The 25,380-nt window shown below is 41.5% G+C and overlaps 2 protein-coding genes across 2 annotated transcripts; both read left to right on the top strand.

Moving 5' to 3' along the window:
• The first annotated feature begins 840 nt into the window (after positions 1–840).
• Positions 841–4,955, top strand: LOC113113342 (proton channel OTOP1-like). The gene is made up of 4 exons (XM_026279456.1): positions 841–854; positions 1,283–1,694; positions 2,176–2,757; positions 3,125–4,955. The coding sequence occupies exons 1-4, from the start codon at positions 841–843 to the stop codon at positions 3,293–3,295; spliced, it is 1,179 nt and encodes a 392-aa protein (XP_026135241.1). The 3' UTR covers positions 3,296–4,955.
• A 3,139-nt stretch (positions 4,956–8,094) lies between these two features.
• LOC113114386 (D(1) dopamine receptor-like) lies at positions 8,095–11,715 on the top strand. Its single transcript, XM_026281313.1, has 2 exons — positions 8,095–9,761; positions 11,615–11,715. Exon 1 carries the CDS (start codon positions 8,364–8,366, stop codon positions 9,699–9,701), a length of 1,338 nt encoding a protein of 445 aa, XP_026137098.1. The 5' UTR covers positions 8,095–8,363; the 3' UTR covers positions 9,702–9,761; positions 11,615–11,715.
• The last annotated feature ends 13,665 nt before the right edge of the window (positions 11,716–25,380 follow it).

Here is a 25,380-nt window from a genome sequence, read left to right as displayed (position 1 = left end):
TCTCTTCTCTCCTCTCCAATCCTCTCGTTCCCTTTCCTCTCATCTCCTCTCGTCTCCTTTCCTCTCTTCTCCTCTCCTCTCCTCTCCTCTCCTCTCCTCTCCTCTCCTCTCATCTTCTCTCCTCTCCTCTGCTCTGCTCTCCAATCCTCTCATCTTGTCTCCTCTCCTCTCCCCTTCTCTCGTCTCGTCTCATCTTTCTCCTCTTCAATCCTCTCCTCTCATATCGTCTTTACTGCTCTCCTCTCATTTTCTCTCCTCTCCATTCCTCTTCTATCCTCTAATCTTCTCTCTTCTCCAATCCTCTTCTCTCCTCTCCTCTCATCTCATCTTCTCTCCTCTCCAATCCTCTCCTCTCGTCTCATCTCTTCTGCTCTCCTCTCCTCTCCTCTCCAATGCTTTCCTCCCGTCTCATCTCCTCTCCTCTCTCCTCCTCTCCTCTCCTCTCTTCTCCTCTCCTCTCCTCTCCTCTCCTCTCCTCTCCTCTCCTCTCTCTCCTCTCCTCTCCTCTCCTCTCCTCTCTTCTCCTCTCCTCTCCTCTCCTCTCCTCTCCTCTCTCCTCCTCTCCTCTCCTCTCCTCTCCTCTCCTCTGCTCTGCTCTCCAATCCTCTCATCTTGTCTCCTCTCCTCTCCCCTTCTCTCGTCTCGTCTCGTCTCATCTTTCTCCTCTCCAATCCTCTTCTATCCTCTAATCTTCTCTCTTCTCTTCTGGCTTCAGAGAGTTAGAAAACATTTACGTGTTAGTTATGTCATTCGTGTAGGAATGATGAATGTGTGCTATTGTGTTTAATTTCTTTCAATTCTATTTCAAACTCCAGTGGACTCTTTTCACAGACCGTGATGATGTGTTTCTACAAGTATTACCATTGTGAATCTAGCGAAGATTTCAGATCATACTTCATGATAAAGTCCCATTAGTTAACGTAGGTTAATGCATTAACTAACATTAACATCTGTTAAACAATGAGTAATACATGTCTTATTCATTTATATTATTTGTTTTAATAAAAACACAAATGTTAATTCATATTTCTCAGGTCCATTCAATAATATCAAATTTTGACTTTTGATTTTAATAATCTATTATTAAATGTTAAAATTACTAAGATTACTGTAATAAATGCATTTGACTTATTTTTCATTGTCGCTATTAACGAACCATTAAAGGGATCATATGACGTTGCTAAAAAGAACATTATTTTGTGTATTTGGTGTAATGGAATGTGTTTATGTGGTTTGAGGTTAAAGAAACACATTATTTATTCAGTGTTCAGATGATGTAGAAATCTCAATTTCACAAAATTGAACCCTATGACTGGTTTTGTGCTCCATGGTCACATGTTTTCACTGAATCTCATTGCGTGAATCGGAGTGTGTGTCAGCTGATTGTCTCTCTGTATGTATGTGTGTGTGTGTGTGTGTGCGCAGTGGAAGCGGAGCCGCACTGTAACTGCACCACCAGCGTCTGCTCCATGTTCTCCACCAGCCTCTACTACCTGTACCCCTTCAACATCGAGTACCACATCTTCGTCTCGGCCATGCTGTTGGTGATGTGGAAGAACATCGGCCGCACGCTGGACCTCCACAGCAACCGCAAGCGTCCCAGTACGAGGAGCCCGGGTCTGCTGCTCGGCCCCATGCTGGGTCTGCTGGGGCTGGCCTGCTCCGTCACCATGCTGGTGGTGTACCTGATGAAGGTGGAGAACTCATAGTGTGTGTGTGTGTGTGTGTGTGTGAGTGTGTGTGGGTATGGGTATGAACCAACCATAATTTAGGGACAAATTTGTACCCAATAGTGAGCTTAACCTGACAAAATCTCCAAAAACTTTCCTTTGGAGTCTGTAACGGGTTTAATGGTTATAAAGGGAATTGTATTGGTTTAATGGAGACTTTAATGGTCCCTGTGGGTCTCTAATGGTAATGTTAAACTCACTAAATGCTGATGGACTGACAAAACACAGGGTTGCCATATATTTCTAACAAAAGCAACTCAAAGGCCATTAAAAAAATGGCCCAAAATGGCCCAATCCAAATACCAATACTCCACATATCATATAGCTTTTCTTTTAGCCAATAATGCACCATTATGCATTATATTCAAAATCAACTTGAAAATCTCTAGGAGTAATTATTAATAGTCTGTGTTCATAAAATAATCTGGTGGTGTACCTGATGCAGGTGGAGAAGTCTCCGCAGGCCGCCGTCTCCATGTTCTACTGCTACGGCGTGGTGATGCTGAGCTGCATGTGTGTCGCGAGCGGAGCCGGGCTGCTGGTGTACCGTCTGGAGGCCTGGCCCATGGACACGGGTTCGAACCCGTCGCGTGCGCTGGACACGGAGCTGCTGCTGGGCTCGTCTCTGGGCTCCTGGCTGATGTCGTGGTGCAGTGTGGTGGCAGTGTTAGCGGCGGGACCCGGCTCTCCGAGCTTCCGCTGGACCTGTCTGGTGTACTCACTGCTGCTGGTGCTGGAGAAGTGTGTGCAGAACCTGTTCATCGTGGAGTCGCTGTACCGCAGACGCAGGGATCCGGACGAACCGCTTGCAACCGAGGTGTTCTGTGTCAGGCCGCCGTACGATGGCATCGTGAACCGCGGCTACGAGACGACCCTGGAGGGAGAGACGCCCGAGAGCAGAGCAGCCTTCAGCAGGAAGCAGACGGACGTCACACGTCCTGTGGGGAACCGGATCAACGTGACGCCCGGGAGGAAGAGACAGATCCTGAAGAACATCACCATCTTCCTCTTCATGTGCAACATCTCGGTGAGAAGCAACGTTTATGCTCAGATATTTTTCATCTAAAAGTGGAAGGACTTCACACGTCTTCCCTCTTTACCACAGAGAACATAAACTGAAGTACAAATAGTGTGTTGTGTTGGATTGCAGCAGTGTGGGCAAAAAACTTTTATTGGAAGACAAAGCTACACTTTGTTGAGCTGTTTTAGATGTAAAATATATTTTAATTAAATCAATAAAAAAAGTTTAGTTTTTCCTGCTGGTGTACCAAAAACATGCCCAACCATGACCTCAAAACCAAGGTACTTCCAGGACCATAATTTCTGTGTAAAATTACTCTCAGGTCCATAAAACATATGACTGTCATATGTTGTGTTCTTCTCTCTGTGTCCAGCTGTGGATTCTCCCTGCCTTCGGATGCCGTCCTCAGTATGACAGCGGTCTGGAGCAGGAGACCTTCGGGTACAGCGTCTGGACCACGGTGCTGAACCTGGCCATCCCCATGAACCTCTTCTACCGCATGCACTCGGTGGCGTCGCTCTTCGAGGTCTTCAGGAAGGTTTGAGGGTGTGAGGAGGAATCTATCTGGTGCTCACAAACACTGACAGACACACAAACACTGGTCTGAGGAAGCTCATGCGTTCAGAACGACTGGGATCGGATCCGGTTCTCAAAGACTCCATCGGCTCTTAAAGATGCTCTCAATAACTTGACAGACTAGATGTTCTCAGGCCTGAAGATTCTTCACACGCTCCTCAGTAATGTTTACACACACACACACACACACACACACACACACGTCTTCACTTGATCAAGGATGATGTTCTCTTATACCAAGTTCTCAAGTGGGTTAAAATCCTGAATGTTTTTAGTTCAACATTTGTTTGGAAAATCCTTGAATCTTGCAGTCCATTGAACAAACATATGGTGCATATTGTAATTTTTAATCGTTTACCAATGCAAATGCTCGTATAAATGAAGGAGAAATGGAGTAAAATGATTTGAGTCTGATCAAATCTGCTGAACCGACAAAAAACTACTTTCTTGTTTTGTTTTCAGTGCAAATATCTAAACGTTCTCAAATCAAGATGCATTTATTCGAAAGGGAAATTTTATACGAAATTAAGTGCTGGATTCTGAAATTAGTATCAAAATTGAGCGGGTTTCTTCTGCCAATGTAGTCAGAAAAATGATCTTCTTATTATTCCCCTTTGAATTAAATGTATTTTTTGTTCTTAATTGAATCATGAATTCGCTTGATTATGATCACTTTGATCACTTGATATCAGTCATTGTGCTTCTCCAGTAAATGTGTCTTGATTAATTCAGATATTTTTACTGGAAACAGTACTGAGGAGGATCCTCAGCTCTTGCAGTGTGATCAGAAGTATAACTGATCCTTAAACCACAGGTATATTCATTGCACTTGAGGATTTTTCCAACTGTAAAACTCTGACGAATTCAGCGACTCTTCTCAGAAATGTTCGTTATAATGGCCTGCTAACTCCTAAAGCAACGTGAAAACACACAAAATGAAGAGCGACACACAAATCACATCACAGAGCTCCAGCTCTGTTTCATGATGATCTTCAGATCATCTAGCTCTATTCAGACATGTATTATAGCACATCATCTGTTGCATATGTGTTTTGTTGCATTCCTCTTGGTTCTCACACTAATGTGTTTCCTCAGTCCTGAAGATTTCTGTGAGCAATGGTTTTCAAAAAAAGGGCTTGAAACGTTCCGACACTGGAGTGTAATGAGGTTTTATCTGTGCGTTTATGGATGTAATGGGAATCTCAGCTGGGATCCTGACTGGAATCCATTATTCATGCTTCGGCAGGAGGCGGATTGATTGTTTTGATTTGGTCAACATCAGCATCACAAACACAGAGGACTCATAAAGACTCTTTATTTAGGATATTATATTTCTGTGGCAGCGCTGCTGTGAAAACACTTCTGGTGACTGTGATTATGGGATGTTCTCACGGCGCTGTGATGGAGAAACGATGTGAAACGCTCCTTTCATTCACATGTAGATGTTTCTGTAGAGCGGCTCTGTTGATCTTCCGCAGATGTTTAGTAGTAAATGACTTTATCATCAGCATTTCTTCTCTTTTTTAACTGCTCTCCTCCCAAACACAGTGAAACGCACAACAATAAGATCTGTGTTGCAAACCTTGTTGCTAGCTTCAGATAAATAAAATATTCTTGGATGGAAACAGTCAAGTGGCTTTAGAGTTTCTTTGAAACGTGAAATCAACACGAGCTCCGTTGACTTTGTTTATCATCATCGTTCACATAATCACATAAATCCATATAAACTTTTACATGTATGCATTACCAAAGAGGAGCAAAAGTAATTAGTAATATTTGTGATCTATAAAGGCAGGTTAATTGTAGAACTAGAAGCACAGGAGTGATTGTGATCTTCACGGCTTTCATCTCTGAAGCTGAAGCTGTGTAATTTACTCAAGCGTCTGCGAGGGTTCGGTTCTTCTGGAGGTCTTGAGTTTATGCTTGAAACAAGAAAAAAAGAAAGGGAAGAGAAAAATCTACTTAATTCATAGGGAAAACGTGATTTTTTAACTAAATTACTTTTAGACTAAATAACAAGTCAAGTCACAGTTATTTATACAGGACTTTTTACAATGCAGATTGTGTCAAAGCATCTTTACAGTATTAAACAGGGAAATAGTGTTACGTTCCCCTCCTTAAATATCTATAGTAATTTTGCCTCCCAAGAAGGAATCATTTGGTGTATGAATGTTTAGTTATTTGTACTGGAAAAGACAAAAATACATGTAAGAGATCATGTTCTGCAGAGTAAAGTGATTTCTCCCAGGACTGATGGACAGAGCTCTCACGGTGTCTTCATGAGGCTCGATCTCAGGATCCTTCAGACACAGATGTGCTCCTGATGAGGCCAGATGTCTGTCCGGTCGAGGTGCTCTCATGTGTCCCCTCCGGCGGAGCAGCTGTGGAGCGAGGCTTCTCTCGTGTGTTTGGGATGCACCTGAGTCTCTTCTGGCTGAACTGAGAGACGCTTCTCCACATTTCACACGCGTCTGAGACTCTAGCTGATGATTTTAGTGTCACTGTCAGTTCATGTATTTCTTTATTCATAAATCACATTTTAAAATGTTTGAAAGGTTGACCAAAGTGCTGTACACAAACATTTAAACAATTAAACAAATAATCTAAATATAGACAATGTACAAAATCAATGCAAATAAAGATTTAACGCATCATAAATTTTTCCAATAAAAAAGATTTAAGCATAGGTTTAGAAACAGATAGAGAAGGTGCTGTTCGGATAGCAACAGGGAGAGAAACAGAAACAACAGAAAAAGCTCAATCAACGACTGAGATAAACAAGAATACTGAGCGATTTAAAAAACTACATTTATATTTTAAATTCAACTCTCAATTTTACAGGCAGACATTGCAGAGAAATCAAAATAGAAAAGATGCAGAGAAATGTTTGAGTTCAAGTGAAGTCAAGACCTCGGTGTGGAGGTGCGTCCACACTGTCACCAGCGCCCTTCCGCGTCATCCCGGGGGTTAGATCCTGGTGGATGGCACTCATCCCTGTCCCCAATTCATCAGAGATTGATCAGCCGTACATATCGCGAAAGGGATACAAGCTCCTCTGACGAGAAGCTTGGTGCCCTTTTTTACGTTGCTTCCCAACCATAGTCTGTATCTAACTCTCTCTCTCTCTCTCTCTCTCTCTCTCTCTATGTTTATTGTAGAAAGGTTGCTGTTTATTGAAAACATAAACCAATTGCAATCAATACTGCATTAAACAGAACTGCAGCTGCTTGCCAGACAATTGATTGTAAAGTATCTTACCATTAATACAAAAGTGTATTACATAATTTTTATAAGTCGTTAAACCCATGTCAAGAAGCGGCACAAGTGGCACAACGGGATAATGAGGGTGGATGATTAGCGAGGGAGACCCGGTTCATCTAACCATCTCAACATATCGTGTGAACATATTACTGACCATTTGATTATTTAATTTATAGTCTATATTCTACTGATAACTTAAAATATGTTAAAATAAGTGCTACTGTAATAATTTGAGGAATGTTTAATTAGAACTTTGTCTTTCTTAACGCTGTATTGCACGAAGTCGCGTGAAGTGGAAAATCGATTCCTGAGCAATCGATGCCAACTAATTCAGCACCCTCACTTTGGACAGCGCTCTTGTGACGTATGACGTAAGAGGCAGCGTGCTAAGAAGCTTCCTGAGAGACACTTCGGGGAACACACTTAGGAACATAAACAACTTTGGTAAGATATATCTTTCGAGGTCTTCTTAGCTCGCTAAGAGTGAGCGTTATCGTGGAACCGGGCCCAGGTTCATATATACTACTAGCATTAAAAGCTTCGCTAGGCCCAAACAAAATGGCTACTGTTTTACATTCATTTGAAGTCAGAAGATTTTTGTAAGCCATATTTTGAGTTCCTGGATGCATGCATACATACTAGTGCATTATTCCCATTTGGTTTAAAAGGAAGATACAACTATAGATCATCAGCATATAGTCTTAGTGGAATGGAATCTCATATTTCTTACAAATCAAACCCAAAGGTAGTATATAACATAAAAGAGTCGGAGCCAGAATCGAGCCCTGAGGAACACCACAAAACAGTGTGAGCTTTTCTGACAGGTGTGTTGCTCTCCTTGTGTCTTCGACAGGAACTGAAGTGATTGTCATGATCCTCTGTTGGCTGTAGGTGGCGCTACAGACGCATTTATACTCTCATCCTGCTTTGATTGAGGATTTCTGAGCCTGTGTGAGAGAATCGATGCACAGTCGCTATCTGAAGAAACCCTGAACTCTTTTAATACCAAACCTCCTCATTCTTGCACTCTTATTTGCGTCGTTTCAAACTTTATTTTTAAGGTATCCTTGTTATAATGTAATAATACACTGAGTACTGAGTAATATGAATTATCTACACGTACTTACCATTAACAGTCTCTTTGAGTCTGACTGTGAATCAGCTGCATGCATATCTCGTCTGCTGCGTTATCTTTAATTACCAGATAACTCGAACAAATTAACCTGAAATTATGAAATACAACCCATGCAAAAGCTAATGTAATTGTTGATTTGTATACATCAATGAGTTTGTACGATTAAAAACGTGACAATCATGTTAATATTCAGCGGTTCCTTGTATTCATTCAGAGCATATCCAGACTGAATCTCTCTCTCGATTTAAATGTCATTTTCAATTTAGGTGAGCTTTATTGGCATGACCAAAACTGTAAATTGATAATATTGCAAAACCAGTTGCAGCTGGGCCGCTTACAAATAGTGCAGATATGTATTAACAAAGAAAAATAGTAATAATACAAATAAATAAAAAGTAGCCTATTAAGCATGTAATGCAATATGAATTAGTGTGTATAAGTGTATCAGTAAGAAATAAAATAAAATTAGATAAAGTATTAGATTTACAGAGGCAAAATACATCTAAGTAATATAATAGAGTAATATGGTATAAAATAATCTACATGTGCTGGAAACATCAGATCAGGACAGAGTGAGTGTTTTCTCTCTCTCTCTCTCTCTGTCTCTCTCTGTCTCTCTCTCTCCTCGCTGAAAATAGCCATGCACAGTTCCCTCGCGCTCAGAGAGTTCAGACGGTCGCCGTGCGCAAACACCGGATCGCCTGGAGTCCATCGGATTCTCTCGGTGTATGATTCGCTCCTCGGTCATGCGGCGCGCCTCGATACCGGAGCCGGCGCGATCGCACGCACCCGATGGCGCCACGTGAGTGCCCCGGGACCCAACATGCGCGACCGAACCGAGCCGCGGGAGACGCTGACGCGCGCGCTGACCGGCTGCCTGCTGTGCGCGCTGATCCTCTGGACGCTGCTCGGGAACGCTCTGGTGTGCGCCACCGTGCTGCGCTTCCGTCACCTGCGCGCCAAAGTTACGCACGTCTTCATCGCGTCGCTGGCCGTGTCGGACCTCCTGGTGGCCGTGCTCGTGATGCCGTGGAAGGCAACGGCGGAGGTGGCCGGTTTCTGGCCGTTCGGCGCGTTCTGCGACATCTGGGTGGCGTTTGACATCATGTGCTCCACCGCGTCCATCCTGAACCTGTGCGTGATCAGCGTGGACCGCTACTGGGCCATCAGCAGCCCGTTCCGCTACGAGCGCAAGATGACCCCGCGCGTGGCCTTCGTGATGATCGGCGCGGCGTGGACTCTATCGGTGCTCATCTCGTTCATCCCGGTGCAGCTGGACTGGCACAAAGCCGCCGCGGGAGGCGCGGAGCCCAACGCGTCCGACGCGGACAGCTGCGACTCGAGTCTGAGCCGAGAGTACGCCATCTCCTCGTCCCTCGTCAGCTTCTACATTCCCGTGGCGATAATGATCGTCACCTACACGCGCATCTACCGGATCGCGCATGTCCAGATCCGGAGAATCGCGTCGTTGGAGCGCGCGGCCGAGCACGCGCAGAGCCGTCGGTCCGATCGGAGCCTCCACCGGAGCCTGAAGACCTCGTTCCAGCGCGAGACCAAAGTCCTGAAGACGCTGTCCGTTATCATGGGTGTATTCGTGTGCTGCTGGCTGCCGTTCTTCGTGCTCAACTGCGTGGTTCCGTTCTGCCACCGCGAGCCGTGCGTCAGCGACACCACCTTCGACGTGTTCGTGTGGTTCGGCTGGAGCAACTCGTCGCTCAACCCCGTCATCTACGCCTTCAACGCGGAGTTCCGCAGGGGCTTCTCCAGTCTGCTGCGCTGCCGCGGCCGCCGCCGGACTCCGGTGGAGACGCTGAACGTCAGCAACGAGCTCGTGTCCTACAACCGGGAGGCGGCGAGCGCGTGCGTCAACATCATCCCGCACGTGGTGGACGAGACGCTCGACCGGATCTCGCAGCTGTCGCGGGGCGACGACGACGACGACCTGGACGACGCGTTCACGCCGAACGGCATCCCCTGAGCACAAACTCACGGAAAGTTGCGCTGTTCTTGTCACATGACCACGCTGCCGTTTAATCCGGTGAGTCCCCAGATATCACATCTGTGAGATGTCTAAATCATAAACATCTTCGGTAACACTTTATAATAATGGCACACTATTAATCATTTATTAAGCATTAGTAAACAGATAATTCATAATTTATAAAGCATTAATAGACAGTAATAATCAGTTTATAAATACAGATTTAAATGCTTTATTCTTGATTTAAAAGCATATCTATAATGTGTAATTTCATACTTTATTCATGATCAATTTATCATTTCTCAATGAAGTATAGCATTATTTACAAACCAGTTATTTAGGAGTTGCCAGTGATTCATAAGATCACAAGAAATGTAGTAAATTCAGGTAGTTATAAAGCATTTAGTAGTGGTCAGTTAACTATTTATGTGAGCTCATCTAAAGTGAGGACTAGTTATGCCTTGTAAAGCATTTATAAAGGATATTTAAAGGCTCAGTTATCTTCTAAACAAAAAACAGAAACAAACACAGTGATACAGAAAATAGAAATATTAGAAATATTAACAGCCTTTAAATCTCATTTGTAAAAGCTTTACAAGGCATAAATAGTCCTCACTTTAGATGAGCTCACAAAAATAGTTAACTAACAACTACATATGTTTTATAACTACCTGAATTAAGCCTGAATTACAGTAGAAATACATGTTAATAAACCATTTATTAACACTATAAGGAACTATTACTATATGTCTGAATAAAAAGATGTATGAATGCACATTTAAATAGTTTATTAATCATTTACTTACAATTTCTAAGTGATCTTATGAACCACTGACAACTCCTTAATAACTGGTGTGTAAATAATGCTATACTTAATTTAGAAATGATAAATTGAACATTAATAAAGAATGAAAAAACAATTATTAAATACATTATAGATAAGTTTTTAAATCAGGTATAAAGCATTTATATCTGTATTTATAAACTGCTTATAAATGTCTATTAATGGTTTATAAATTATGAATTAACTGTTTCCTAATGCTTAACTAATGATTAATAGCATGCAGTTATTTTAAAGTGGTACCAAGACATCTAATATACGTCTGTTTGACATCTGAGAGGAAACATACAACAGAAGTATTGCTGACGTTCTGATTCTTATCGATTCACAGTTTCAATTCCAAAGTGGTTAAAAATATCAACTCAAACATTTAGATATCAAACATATTTATTCTGTATCTTTTGGAAAACATTTAATTGCTGCTGAATATAAAAATGAACAAAAACCAGGCGGCTGTGTAAAAACTGCACTCGATTTAGAGCTGTTTGTGTGTAATAGAGCGGCACTATTCTGGATAAACAATGGAGGTTGTAATTCTCTCACAATTCTGAAAAAAAAAAAAAATCTAAGACAAGTAAAAAATTCATGGAATTTATGAATGGAATGATTCAGTGACTCACTCCAGATGTAGGTTCATTACTGGATGAATCAGTGCTTGTGAATGAATCAAAGACAGATACATATTTACAGTCCATTTTCAGGACCTAAAAAAAAAAACAGATGTGCACACAGGAATTTAAAGGCAGAATTAAAATTAAAATTTTACAGCAAGTATCGGATTCTAGAACCCTATAGTTATCATCTGTTCGATCAGAGATGCTTGATCAGTGAATTCAGTGTGAAGCCCTAAAACATAATTTATTTATAACAGTTTTTCTGAAAACACAAAACAAAACAAAATCCCACAAACTGTAGACAAAAGTATGTTATGCATGAACTGACCACACTAAAGAAAATAGAAAAAAGTACTAGATTTCTAATGCAATTATGTATTAAATCATATTTGATATGAAGCGTAGACTGACAGTGCTGCTGGTTTATGGAGTCTTCCTTCTCTTCCTCCTCACAGCTGTGTCTCCGCTGCGGCTCTGATGACCTGCTCATCTCTTCACAGAGCGCTGATGTGATGAACAGATGAAGTGATGAAGTGATGAAGTGATGATGTGATGATGTGATGATGTGATGAAGTGATGATGTGATGAAGTGATGAAGTGATGATGTGATGAAGTGATGATGAAGTGATGAAGTGATGATGTGATGAAGTGATGAAGTGATGATGTGTTGAAGTGATGAAGTGATGAAGTGATGATGTGATGATGTGATGAAGTGATGATGTGATGAAGTGATGAAGTGATGATGTGATGAAGTGATGATGTGATGAAGTGATGAAGTGATGATGTGATGAAGTGATGATGTGATGAAGTGATGATGGAAGTGATGAAGTGATGAGTGATGAAGTGATGAAGTGATGAAGTGATGAAGTGATGATGTGTTTGAAGTGATGAAGTGATGAAGTGATGATGAAGTGATGAAGTGATGATGTGATGAAGTGATGATGTGATGAAGTGATGAAGTGATGATGTGTTGAAGTGATGAAGTGATGAGTGATGAATGTGATGATGTGATGTGATGAAGTGATGATGTGATGAAGTGATGAAGTGATGATGTGATGAAGTGATGATGTGATGAAGTGATGAAGTGATGATGTGATGAAGTGATGAAAGTGATGATGTGATGAAGTGATGATGAAGTGATGAAGTGATGATGTGATGAAGTGATGAAGTGATGATGTGTTGAAGTGATGAAGTGATGAAGTGATGATGTGATGATGTGATGAAGTGATGAAGTGATGATGTGATGAAGTGATGATGTGATGAAGTGATGATGATGATGATGTGATGAAGTGATGAAGTGATGATGTGAATGAAGTGATGATGTGATGAAGTGATGATGTGATGAAGTGATGAAGTGGATGATGTGATGAAGTGATGATGTGATGAAGTGATGATGAAGTGATGAAGTGATGATGTGATGAAGTGATGAAGTGATGAAGTGATGATGTGTTGAAGTGATGAATGTGATGAAGTGATGATGAAGTGATGAAGTGATGATGTGATGAAGTGATGATGTGATGAAGTGATGATGTGTTGAAGTGATGAAGTGATGAAGTGATGATGTGATGATGGATGTGATGAAGTGATGATGTGATGAAGTGATGAAGTGATGATGTGATGAAGTGATGATGTGATGAAGTGATGAAGTGATGATGTGATGAAGTTGATGAAGTGATGATGTGATGAAGTGATGATGAAGTGATGAAGTGATGATGTGATGAAGTGATGAAGTGATGATGTGTTGAAGTGATGAAGTGATGAAGTGATGAAGTGATGATGTGATCGATGTGGATGAAGTGATGAAGTGATGAAGTTGATGAGGAGTGATGATGTGATGAAGTGATTGATGTGATGAAGTGATGAAGTGATGATGTGATGAAGTGATGATGTGATGAAGTGATGATGTGATGATGTGATGAAGTGATGAGGTGATGAGGTGATGAAGTGATGATGTGATGAAGTGATGATGTGATGAAGTGATGATGTGATGATGTGATGAAGTGATGATGTGATGAGGTGATGAGGTGATGAGGTGATGAGGTGATGAGGTGGATGAAGTGATGATGTGATGAAGTGATGATGTGATGATGTGATGAAGTGATGAAGTGATGATGTGATGAAGTGATGATGTGATGAAGTGATGATGTGATGAAGTCATGAAGTGATGAAGTGATGATGTGATGAAGTGATGATGTGATGAAGTGATGATGTGATGATGTGATGAAGTGATGAAGTGATGAAGTGATGAAGTGATGACGTGATGAAGTGATGACGTGATGAAGTGATGAAGTGATGAAGTGATGATGTGATGAAGTGATGATGTGATGAAGTGATGAAGTGATGATGTGATGAAGTGATGAAGTGATGAAATGATGAAGTCATGAAGTGATGACCTGATGACGTGATGAAGTGATGATGTGATGAAGTGACGAAGTGATGAAGTGATGATGTGATGAAGTGATGATGGCTCTGGAGGTCCAGCGCTGTTTGATGGTGAATGTCTTTCATTACTGTAATCTTTATTGTTTACAAAATCAAAGCCTGTAGATTCACTTTACTGAAACTGTGAACAGTGTGTGTGTGTGTGTGTGTGTGTGTGTTTAGATGCTGTTCTTCCCTCTCTCTCTCACGAACACACCTGAATGTACACTAACAGTCATGTGCACAGATGTTTTTAATAAAATTACCATTAAATGATCATAATTCTATTGTTATGAAAGAAGTGATTTCTTATTAGTCAAGTCACCTTTATTTATATAGCACTTGAAACAAAATACATTGCGTCAAAGCAACTGTGTGTGAGTGTGTGTGTGTGTGGGCATGTTTTTTGTGACATATCAGGACACAACTCTGTATAATGACATGGGTATGACACAGGTATTACAAGGAGAGGGTGACTTATGAGGACATAACCCATGTCCCCATTTTTCAAAACACTTATAAATCATACAGAATGAGTTTTTTTGAGAAAGTAAAAATGCACAAAGTTTCCTGTGAGGGTTAGGGTTAGGTGTAGGGTTGGTGAAGGGACATAGAATATACAGTTTCTACAGAATAAAAACCATTACACCTATGGGATGAACACACTTTACACAAAAACAAACATGAGTGTGTGTGTGTGTGTGTGTCTGTCTGTCTGTGTCTGTCTCTGTGAGCCTGTTTGTGTGTGTGTGTGTGTGTGTCTGTCTGTCTGTCTGTGTCTGTCTCTGTGAGCCTGTTTGTGTGTGTGTTTGTCTCTGTCCTCACAGCTCTTGTCCTGAGGATTGGACAGGGATTGAGCCACACATCTATTTTTAAACATTTGCTTTAATGTTTTTTGGACAGCCGGAAGAATTTGAGTTCCTGCACATCTGGATCAGTCGCTTAATAACACAAGGACCATGACCATCTGCACGCACACACACACACACACACACACACAGGTGAAGCTGACACTTGCCTGTCAATCATGATTCTCTCTCTCTCTCTCTCTTTCTCTCTCTCTCAGAGGTGTGTGTGTGTATCTGACATTAATATTTATTTCTGCTATCCAGTCAGTAGACAGTGATGTAAATGAGATGCAAACCATCTGCAGGAAACAGTGGCAGTTTCTTGATCTATATTCATGCTGCGTACTTCATTTCAGAGTTATTAGAGATTCAGTGTCGTTTTGTCTTTCTGAAGGTCAGTGAGAGCAAAAGCTGGATATATATTCAGCTCCAAACCAATGACTTAATCAGACAGACGAGGAAAGTCTCCTTTATATTCTTATGATCAGAACTGACCCAGAGCAGTGACCTTTGACCACTGACACATAATGAACCACACACACACACACACACACACACAATGACTACTTTGTTAGGAGGACAATATTTGAAAATCTGGAATCTGAAGGATTCAGAAAAAAAAATCACAGAGTTCTGAGTGAGACTCTTAGCGTGAATGTCCTCCAGCTCACGACTGACCGGCCCCAGAAACACCTGTTATATACATACATGTGTATACTATATGTATGTATTTTAAGATGAAGTCAAATGGTGATGAAAGAGATGTGTTTTCAGCTGTCACTTGAAAGTCTCTCTGTGATGGTACCACGAGGTGTTGCTCACAAGTGGATCTCAGACTTCTGGAGGGATGTAGATGTGTAATAGTGAGTGGATGTAGGTGGGTGCTGAGTCTGTGGCTGTTCTATATGCGAGCATCTATGTCGTGAACTTGATGCAATCCTCAAACAAAAGCCAGAACAAGGAGATAAAGAGAGGTGTAACATGGGCTCCTTTGGGATTGTTGAAGACCAGTCGTGCTGTGCGTTCTGAATCATTTGTAGAGGTTTGATTGTGCTTGATGGAAGTCCAGCCAGAAGGGCATTAAAGTAGTCCAGCCTAGAAATGACCAGGGCCTGGACAAGAAGTTGTGCAGCATGCTCCGTTAGAAAGGGCCTGATCTTTCTGATGTTGTGCGATGCAAACCTGCAAGATCAAGCCGTCTTTGCAATGTGGTCTTTGAAGGTCAGCTGGTCATCAAAGATTACATCAAGATTTCTGACCAAAGTTTATGGGGTAATTTTAGAAGAGTCTAGCTGCATGGAGAAATCATACTGTAGAGTTGGAGTAGCAGGGAAAACAAGAAGCTCAGTCTATGCCAGGTTGAGCTGTGAGTGATATTCTTTCATCCATGCTGAGATGGCAGCTTGGTATCCGTCCAACAACCACTGGATCGTCTGGTTGAAATGAGAGATAGAGCTGTGTAGGAGAAGCCATGTGCCTGTATGATGGGACCCAGAGATGTCGAGAAGAGGAGGGGTCCAAGAACTGATCCCTGAGGTACACCAGTGACAAGTTGTTGTGCTTTGGATGCCTCCCCTCCCCAGGGAAACCCTGAAAGACCTATCGGTAAGATATGATTCAAACCAGTGAAGTAGAATCCCTGTGTTGCCCAGTGATGAGAGGACAGACAGGAGGATCTGAGGATGATTCACAGTGTCAAAAGCAGCAGATCAGGACTCAGCTTTTGCCATCCACAAGGCTTTCGTGACTGACAGGGTCTAGAGGGCATGTTTTAGGATGGCTGTAGATGAGAAGTGTGGATAGTGAGGGGACAGAAGGTGAAGATGGGAGTGTAATCAGTGGATGTGGTTGGTTTGAGGTCCTGTGTGTGTGGAGCACTGCGGAGAACCGACTACTTATCATTCTGGTCTGTGAAGAAATTTCAGCTTTGAAACCACAGTAATAAATTACATTTTAAAATATATTAAAATAGAAAACAGTTAATTTAAATAGTAAAAATTTTTCACAGTATTACTGCTTTTGCTGTACTTTGGATCAAATAAATGCAGGCTTGGTGAGCAGAAGAAATGTCTTTAAAAAACATTAGAAATCTTACTGTTCAAACACTGGTAGTCTACGTACAAGTGAAACAGTTTACCTTCAATCCACCAGATGAAAGCAGAAATACATGATAAATCCAGATTTTAAGAACTGCATCATTTTTATGACTTTGAAGTTTTATGACTTTGATGTTTTTATATTTATATTTAATATTTTTAGCATTTATATTTTTAACTAACATTTTCTATCCAGTAAAATATGATTAGGTTTGGCATAACTAGACAAATTTACATTCATTTTTCAGCATAAATATTTTTAACTCACAATATCTAGCCAATAAAATATTCTTGGCATAAGTAAATAAATGTATATTCATTATAACATTTCCCATTGCGTTTTCAGATTGATTAATTTTCATGACTTTTCCAGGTATTTTAAAATGAGTCTTCCACACATGTGCTGGTTTTTCAGGACTGTGTGAATTCTGGTTGTTCAGGGACAACAAACAGTTGTTGAGATGTTGAAATAAGATGCTCTCTGATTGTGTAGTAGCTTTATCTGATGTGACAGGGTCACCTTTGATCCGCAGCATCATCTGCAGTAGGAACGCTCTCTGACACCAGACACGTCTTGAAGACCACGAGACGACAGAACGGCTGTCTGATCTCACACACACCAATCACAGAGCTCCAGATACACTCCAGACCACCTCAAATCTGTCTTAACTCACTATCATTCAGAGTCTATTAAAGGTTTTGTTAATATTACATTTGATTTTTATATTCTCTGATTATTTTAGATACAATTTGAATAATTTTGTTGTTTTGGTCAAGTCAAGTCACCTTTATTTATATAGCGCATTAAACAAAATACATTGCGTCAAAGCAACTGAACAACATTCATTTGGAAAACAGTGTGTCAATAATGCAAAATGATAGTTAAAGGCAATTCATCATTGAATTCAGTGATGTCATCTCTGTTCAGTTAAATAGTGTCTGTGCATTTATTTGCAATCAAGTCCAATGATATTGCTGTAGATGAAGTGACCCCAACTAAGCAAGCCAGAGGCGACAGCGGCAAGGAACCAAAACTCCATCGGTGACAGAATGGAGAAAAAACCTTGGGAGAAACCAGGCTCAGTTGGGGGGCAGTTCTCCTCTGACCAGACGAAACCAGTAGTTCAATTCCAGACTGCAGCAAAGTCAGATTGTGCAGAAGAATCATCTGTTTCCTGTGGTCTTGTCCTGGTGCTCCTCTGAGACAAGGTCTTTACAGGGGATCTGTATCTGGGCTCTAGTTGTCCTGGTCTCCGCTGTCTTTCAGGGATGTAGAAGTCCTTTCTAGGTGCTGATCCACCATCTGATCTGGATACGTACTGGATCCGGGTGACTGCAGTGACCCTCTGATCTGGACACAGACTGGATCTGGTGGCTACGGTGACCTCGGAACAAGAGAGAAACAGACAAATATTAGCGTAGATGCCATTCTTCTAACGATGTAGCAAGTACATCGGGTGTTATGGGAAGTGTTTCCGGTTCCGGTTTTACCTAATTAATACAGCCTAAAAATCCTTTAACGGATTTGGATATTAAAAGCATATTAGTATGTTATGTGTATGCCAGGTTAAAGAGATGTGTCTTTAATCTAGATTTAAACTGCAAGAGTGTGTCTGCCTCCCGAACAATGTTAGGTAGGTTATTCCAGAGTTTAGGCGCCAAATAGGAAAAGGATCTGCCGCCCGCAGTTGATTTTGATATTCTAGGTATTATCAAATTGCCTGAGTTTTGAGAACGTAGCGGACATTGTCTTTTTTTTTTTTTTTTTATACAGTGGTGGCAAAATTATAAGAACACTAGCATTTTCCAGTAGCTAAAAATGGTTTTAAGTCAGTTATTTCTATCTTTAGTTGTAGTATGTCAGCAGGAAATATCAGTTTACATTTCCTTAAATTCATTTGGCCATTAATGTATATTAATGCAGTGAGATGTTTGTGCTCCACACAGAGATGTGATCTGATCATCATCAGTCTGTCTGGAGTGACATGAAGAAACAGAACACACTGAGACAGACTCGATCCAGAAGAACTGTGTCTCCGAGAACCTCCTGCAAAGCTCCAGTGCTGTTAAAAGTTTTAGGCACTTGTTTAAAATGAGGTAAATTGAGGATGCTTTCAAACATAATGTCATAAATGGATTTCCTTTATCAATAAAATTCTATTAACTAAATGAAATCAACATTTGGTGTGAGCATCCCCTCTGTTTAAAGCAGTTTTTGTCCTTGGTTCAAAGGTTTTTTGAACAAATGACGTTTTACTACACACTGTCGGTCACAACCCTTTAAATGGTACTGGGAAATAGTTCATGCAAAATCATTCCAGTACTTTAGTACAGTACATTTAGTTATTGAACTAAAGAAAAGCCCTAATGATGCTGAAAATTCAGCTTTGATCACAGGAATCTCAGAAAGTCTCTCCCAGAGCCAATAGGAGCGCAGCAATCAGAGCCAGAGCGTTATTGACCAGAAGAGTTCCTTTCCTACACACACACACACATTATTATTACTGATCGCATGTTTCCTCAAAAATACAGTGAATATGAGCAGAATATGAATAAAAGCAGGCAGTGGTATTAGAACTACAGTCAGACCCCTGGAATCTCCTTATGAACAACAACATGAGAATCTCCAACCCTGAGGAAGACGACATACTGTAACATCTGCTGAGCCACATCCACACACCTGAAGAATACTTAGACAGGATGAGAACACCTAGCAACAACACACCACACCCTAGCAAACACATACTATAACCTAGCAAGCACACACTACACCCTAGCAAGTGCACACAGAGAGAGAGAGAGAGCAGTCAGTGGTTTTGACAGAGTCTGTGCCGCTGTTTATGTGAATTATTCCGCTGCACCTCACAGATGCTGATGGTCCCTGACAGCGACTGACCACTCATCTGCTCTCAGCCGCCATCTCCATGATGACCGCACTCCACCGCCACCTGCTCAGATCTTATAAAGTTCACCAAAACCATGAGCAAAGAAGCAGAGAGACATCTGACTGTTGTTAAATTATCTAAATATGAATTAAATAACAGAAATGTACAAGTGAGGGTGAGTGAGGGTGAGTGAGTGAGTGTGTGTTTATATAAGCGAGTGTGAGCACAAGTGTGCTGGAAGCTAGCGTAAGGACCTGAGGACTGGTGTGATATGCTCAGATTTTCTGGTTCTAGTCAGAATCCTGGCAGCAGCGTTCTGGATGAGCTGCAGCTGTCTAATGCTCTTTTTGGGAAGAACCCATTACAATAGTCCACCCTGCTGGTGATAAAGGCATGAACAAGTTTCTCCAAGTCTTGGCTGGAAACAAAATATCTAATTCTTGCAATGTTTTTTAAATGATAGTACGCTGATTTAGTTACATGACTACTGAAACAAAAGTCTCTCTCCAGAATCACACCAAGATTCCTGGACTTGATTTTTAGTTGTTTGACCCCTAGAGTCAAGGTATGCTTTCACCTTAAACACTTCATCTTTGTTTCCAAATGCAATGACAGTTTTTTCCTTGTTTAACTGAAGAAAGTTCTGGCACATCCAACTATTAATTTCATCAATGCATTTGCAGAGGGAGTCAATGGTGCTGTAGTCATTTGGAGATAAGGCTAGGTAAATCTGGGTATCATCAGCATAGCTGTGATAGGCAATTTGGTTCTTTCTCATCATTTGACTTAGTGGGAGCAGACTAAAACAAGAGCGGAGCAAGAATTGACCCTTGTGGGACTCCGCATGTCATGGACGTCCACTTAGACTTATACTCTCCTATACTCATATAATAGGTGAGTGAGTGAGTGTATGTTTATATAAGTGAATGTGAGCACGAGTGTGAGTGTGTTTATATAAGTGAGTATGAGCACGAGTGTGAGTGTGTTTATATAAGTGAGTGTGAGCACGAGTGTGTTTATATAAGTGAGTGTGAGCATGAGTGTGAGTGAGTGTGTTTATATAAGTGAGTGTGAGCACAAGGGTTAGTGAGTGTTTGTTTATATGAGTGAGTGTGAGCACGTGTGAGTGAGTTTGTGTTTATATAAGTGAGTGTGAGCACGAGTGTGAGTGTGTTTACATAAGTGAGTGTGAGCACGAGTGTGTTTATATAAGTGAGTGTGAGCATGAGTGTGAGTGAGTGTGTTTATATAAGTGAGTGTGAGCATGAGTGTGAGTGAGTGTGTTTATATGAGAGAGTGTGTGTTTGTTTATATAAGTGAGTGTGAGCACAAGGGTTAGTGAGTGTTTGTTTATATGAGTGAGTGTGAGCACGTGTGAATGAGTTTGTGTTTATATAAGTGAGTGTGAGCACGAGTGTGAGTGTGTTTATATAAGTGAGTGTGAGCACGAGTGTGTTTATATAAGTGAGTGTGAGCATGAGTGTGAGTAAGTGTGTTTATATGAGAGAGTGTGAGCATGAGTGTGAGTGAGTGTGTTTATATGAGAGAGTGTGTGTTTGTTTATATAAGTGAGTGTGAGCATTAGGGTGAGTGAGTGTGTGTTTATATAAGTGAGTGTGAGCATGAGTGTGAGTGAGTGTGTCTATATGAGAGAGTGTGTGTTTGTTTATATAAGTGAGTGTGAGCACAAGGGTTAGTGAGTGTGTGTTTATGAGTAAGTGTGATCACAAGTGTGAGTGAGTGTGTGTTTATATGAGTGAGTGTGAGCATGAGTGTGAGTGAAGTTGTGTTTATATAAGTGAGTGTGAGCACGAGTGTGAGTGAGTTTGTGTTTATATAAGTGAGTGTGAGCACGAGGGTTAGTGAGTGTGTGTTTATATGAGTGAGTGTGAGCATGAGTGCGAGTGAAGTTGTTTATATAAGTGAGTGTGAGCATGAGGGTTAGTGAGTGTGTGTTTATATGAGTGAGTGTGAGCACGAGTGTGAGTGAGTTTATATGAGTGAGCGTGAGCATGAGTGTGCGTGTGTTTATATAAGTGAATGTGAGCACGAGGGTTAGTGAGTGTGTGTTTATATGAGTGAGTGTGAGCATGAGTGTGAGTGAAGTTGTTTATATAAGTGAGTATGAGCATGAGGGTTAGTGAGTATGTGTTTAGGGGAAGTCGTGGCCTAATGGTTAGAGGGTTGGATTCCCAATCGAAGGGTTGTGAGTTCTAGTCTCGGGCCGGACGGAATTGTGGGTGGGGGGAGTGCATGTACAGTTTTCTCTCCACCTTCAATACCACGACTTAGGTGCCCTTGAGCAAGGCATCGAACCCCCAACTGCTCCCCGGGCGCCGCAGCATAAATGGCTGCCCACTGCTCCGGGTGTGTGCTCACAGTATGTGTGTGTGTGTTCACTGCTCTGTGTGTGTGCATTTCGGATGGGTTAAATGCAGAGCACAAATTCTGAGTATGGGTCACCATACTTGGCTGAATGTCACTTCACTTCACTTATATGAGTGAGTGTGAGCACGAGTGTGAGTGAGTTTATATGAGTGAGTGTGAGCATGAGTGTGCGTGTGTTTATATAAGTGAGCATGAGTGTGATTGTGTTTATATGAGTGAGTGTGAGCACAAGTGTGAGTGAGTGTGTGTTTATATAAGTGAGTGTGAGCACAAGTGTGAGTGAGTGTGTGTTTATATAAGTGAGTGTGAGCACGAGTGTGAGTGTATTTATATAAGTGAGTGTGAGCATGATGGTGAATGAGTGTGTGTTTTAAAAGTGGGTGTGGGCATGAGTGTGAGCATGATGGTGAATGAGTGTGTGTTTTAAAAGTGGGTGTGGGCATGAGTGTGAGGGTATTTATATGAGTGAGTGTGAGCATGAGTGTGTGTTTATATGAGAGTTTGTGTGTGTGTGTGTGTGTGTTTATAAACACAACTTCACTCACACTCATGCTCACACTCACTCAAACACACACTCACTAACCTTCGTGCTCACACTCATGCTCACACGAGTTTATGTTAATATAAGTGAGTGTGAGCATGAGGGTTAGTGAGTGTGTGTTTATATGAGTCAGTGTGAGCACAAGTGTGAGTGAGTTTGTGTTTACATAAGTGAGTGTGAGGATGAGGGTTAGTGAGTGTGTGTTTATATAAGTGAGTGTGAGCATGAGGGTGAGTGAGTGTGTATTTATATAAGTGAATGTGAGCATGAGGGTTAGTGAGTGTGTGTTTACATAAGTGAGTGTGAGCATGAGTGTGAGTGTGTTTATATGAGTGACTGGAAACATGAGGGTGACCGAGTGTGTGTTTATATGAGAGAGAGTGTGTGTGTTTATATAAGTGAGTGTGAGCATGAGGGTTAGTGAGTGTGTGTTTATATAAGAGAGTGTGAGCATGAGTGTGAGTGAGTTTGTGTATAAAAGTGAGTGTGAGCACGAGTGTGAATGTGTTTATATGAGAGAGTGTGTGTGTGTTTATATACGTGAGTGTGAGCACAAGGGTTAGTGAGTGTGTGTTTATATAAGTGAGTGTGAGCATGACTGTGAGTGAGTGTGTTTATATGAGAGAGTGTGTATATAAGTGAGTGTGAGCATGAGTGTGAGTGAGTGTGTGTTTATATAAGTGAGTGTGAGCATGAGGGTTAGTGTGTATATTAATTTAAGTGAGTGTTTTTATATAAGTGAGTGTGAGCATGACGGTGAGTGAGTGTGTGTTTATATAAGTGAGTGTGGGCAGGAGTGTGAGGGTGTTTATATGAGTGAATGTGAGCACGAGTGTGTGTTTATATGAGAGAGTGTGTGTGTGTGTGTTTATATAAGTGAGTGTGAGCACGAGTGTGAGTGTATTTATATAAGTGAGTGTGAGCATGATGGTGAATGAGTGTGTGTTTTAAAAGTGGGTGTGGGCATGAGTGTGAGCATGATGGTGAATGAGTGTGTGTTTTAAAAGTGGGTGTGGGCATGAGTGTGAGGGTATTTATATGAGTGAGTGTGAGCATGAGTGTGTGTTTATATGAGAGTTTGTGTGTGTGTGTGTGTGTGTTTATAAACACAACTTCACTCACACTCATGCTCACACTCACTCAAACACACACTCACTAACCTTCGTGCTCACACTCATGCTCACACGAGTTTATGTTAATATAAGTGAGTGTGAGCATGAGGGTTAGTGAGTGTGTGTTTATATGAGTCAGTGTGAGCACAAGTGTGAGTGAGTTTGTGTTTACATAAGTGAGTGTGAGGATGAGGGTTAGTGAGTGTGTGTTTATATAAGTGAGTGTGAGCATGAGGGTGAGTGAGTGTGTATTTATATAAGTGAATGTGAGCATGAGGGTTAGTGAGTGTGTGTTTACATAAGTGAGTGTGAGCATGAGTGTGAGTGTGTTTATATGAGTGACTGGAAACATGAGGGTGACCGAGTGTGTGTTTATATGAGAGAGAGTGTGTGTGTTTATATAAGTGAGTGTGAGCATGAGGGTTAGTGAGTGTGTGTTTATATAAGAGAGTGTGAGCATGAGTGTGAGTGAGTTTGTGTATAAAAGTGAGTGTGAGCACGAGTGTGAATGTGTTTATATGAGAGAGTGTGTGTGTGTTTATATACGTGAGTGTGAGCACAAGGGTTAGTGAGTGTGTGTTTATATAAGTGAGTGTGAGCATGACTGTGAGTGAGTGTGTTTATATGAGAGAGTGTGTATATAAGTGAGTGTGAGCATGAGTGTGAGTGAGTGTGTGTTTATATAAGTGAGTGTGAGCATGAGGGTTAGTGTGTATATTAATTTAAGTGAGTGTTTTTATATAAGTGAGTGTGAGCATGACGGTGAGTGAGTGTGTGTTTTATATAAGTGAGTGTGGGCAGGAGTGTGAGGGTGTTTATATGAGTGAATGTGAGCACGAGTGTGTGTTTATATGAGAGAGTGTGTGTGTGTGTGTTTATATAAGTGAGTGTGAGCATGAGAGTTAGTGAGTGTGTGTTTATATGAGAGAGTGTGTGTGTTTATAAAGTGAGTGTGAGAACGAGGGTTAGTGAGTGTGTGTTTATATAAGTGAGTGTGAGCATGAGTGTGAGTGAGTAAAGTGAAGTAAAGTGACATTCAGCCAAGTATGGTGACCCATACTCAGAATTTGTGCTCTGCATTTAACCCATCCGACATGCACACACACAGAGCAGTGAACACACACACACTGTGAGCACACACCCGGAGCAGTGGGCAGCCATTTATGCTGCGGCGCCCGGGGAGCAGTTGGGGGTTCGATGCCTTGCTCAAGGGCACCTAAGTCATGGTATTGAAGGTGGAGAGAGAACTGTACATGCACTACCCCCACCCACATTCCGTCCGGCCGAGACTAGAACTCACAACCCTTCGATTGGGAGTCCAACCCTCTAACCATTAGGCCACGACTTCCCCTAGTATGTAAGTGAGTTTGAGCACGAGTGTGAGTGTTTATATTAGTGAGTGTGAGCACAAGTGTGAGTGTGTTTATATAAGTGAGTGTGAGCATGATGGTGAATGAGTGTGTGTTTATATAAGTGAGTGTGGTCACCAGTGTGAGGGTGTTTATAAGAGTGAGTGTGAGCACGAGTGTGTGTTTAAATGAGAGAGTGTGTGTTTATATGAGTGAGTGTGAGCATGAAGGTAAGTGAGTGTGTGTTTACATAGGTGAATGTGAGCATGAGGGTTAGTGAGTGTGTGTTTATATAAATGAGTGTGAGCATGAGTGTGAGTGTGTTTATATGAGTGACTGGAAGCATGAGGGTGAGTAAGTGTGTGTTTATATGAGAGGGTGTGTGTGTTTATATAAGTGAGTGTGAGCATGAGGGTGAGTGAGTGAGTGAGTCTTTTTATATGAGTGAGTGTGAGCACGAGTGTGAGTGAGTTTGTGTTTATATAAGTGAGTTTGAGCATGAGGGTTAGTGAGTGTGTGTTTATATGAGTGAGTGTGAGCACGAGTGTGAGTGATTTTATGTTTATATAATTGAGTGTGAG

Source organism: Carassius auratus, chromosome 14, assembly GCF_003368295.1.
Source record: "Carassius auratus strain Wakin chromosome 14, ASM336829v1, whole genome shotgun sequence".
NCBI classification, from domain to species: Eukaryota; Metazoa; Chordata; class Actinopteri; order Cypriniformes; family Cyprinidae; genus Carassius; species Carassius auratus.
This window is presented reverse-complemented; position numbering and strand designations above follow the sequence as displayed.

What these genes read in the sequence shown, in the direction of transcription:
- LOC113113342 (XM_026279456.1), top strand. An exon ending in TGGTGGTGTACCTGATGAAG is followed by an intron (nt 1,695 to 2,175) that starts GTGGAGAACTCA and finishes TACCTGATGCAG; the next exon opens with GTGGAGAAGTCTCCGCAGGC. An exon ending in TCTTCATGTGCAACATCTCG is followed by an intron (nt 2,758 to 3,124) that starts GTGAGAAGCAAC and finishes CTCTGTGTCCAG; the next exon opens with CTGTGGATTCTCCCTGCCTT.
- LOC113114386 (XM_026281313.1), top strand. Translation starts at nt 8,364, where the DNA reads ATGCACAGTTCCCTCGCGCTCAGAGAGTTCAGACGGTCGCCGTGCGCA.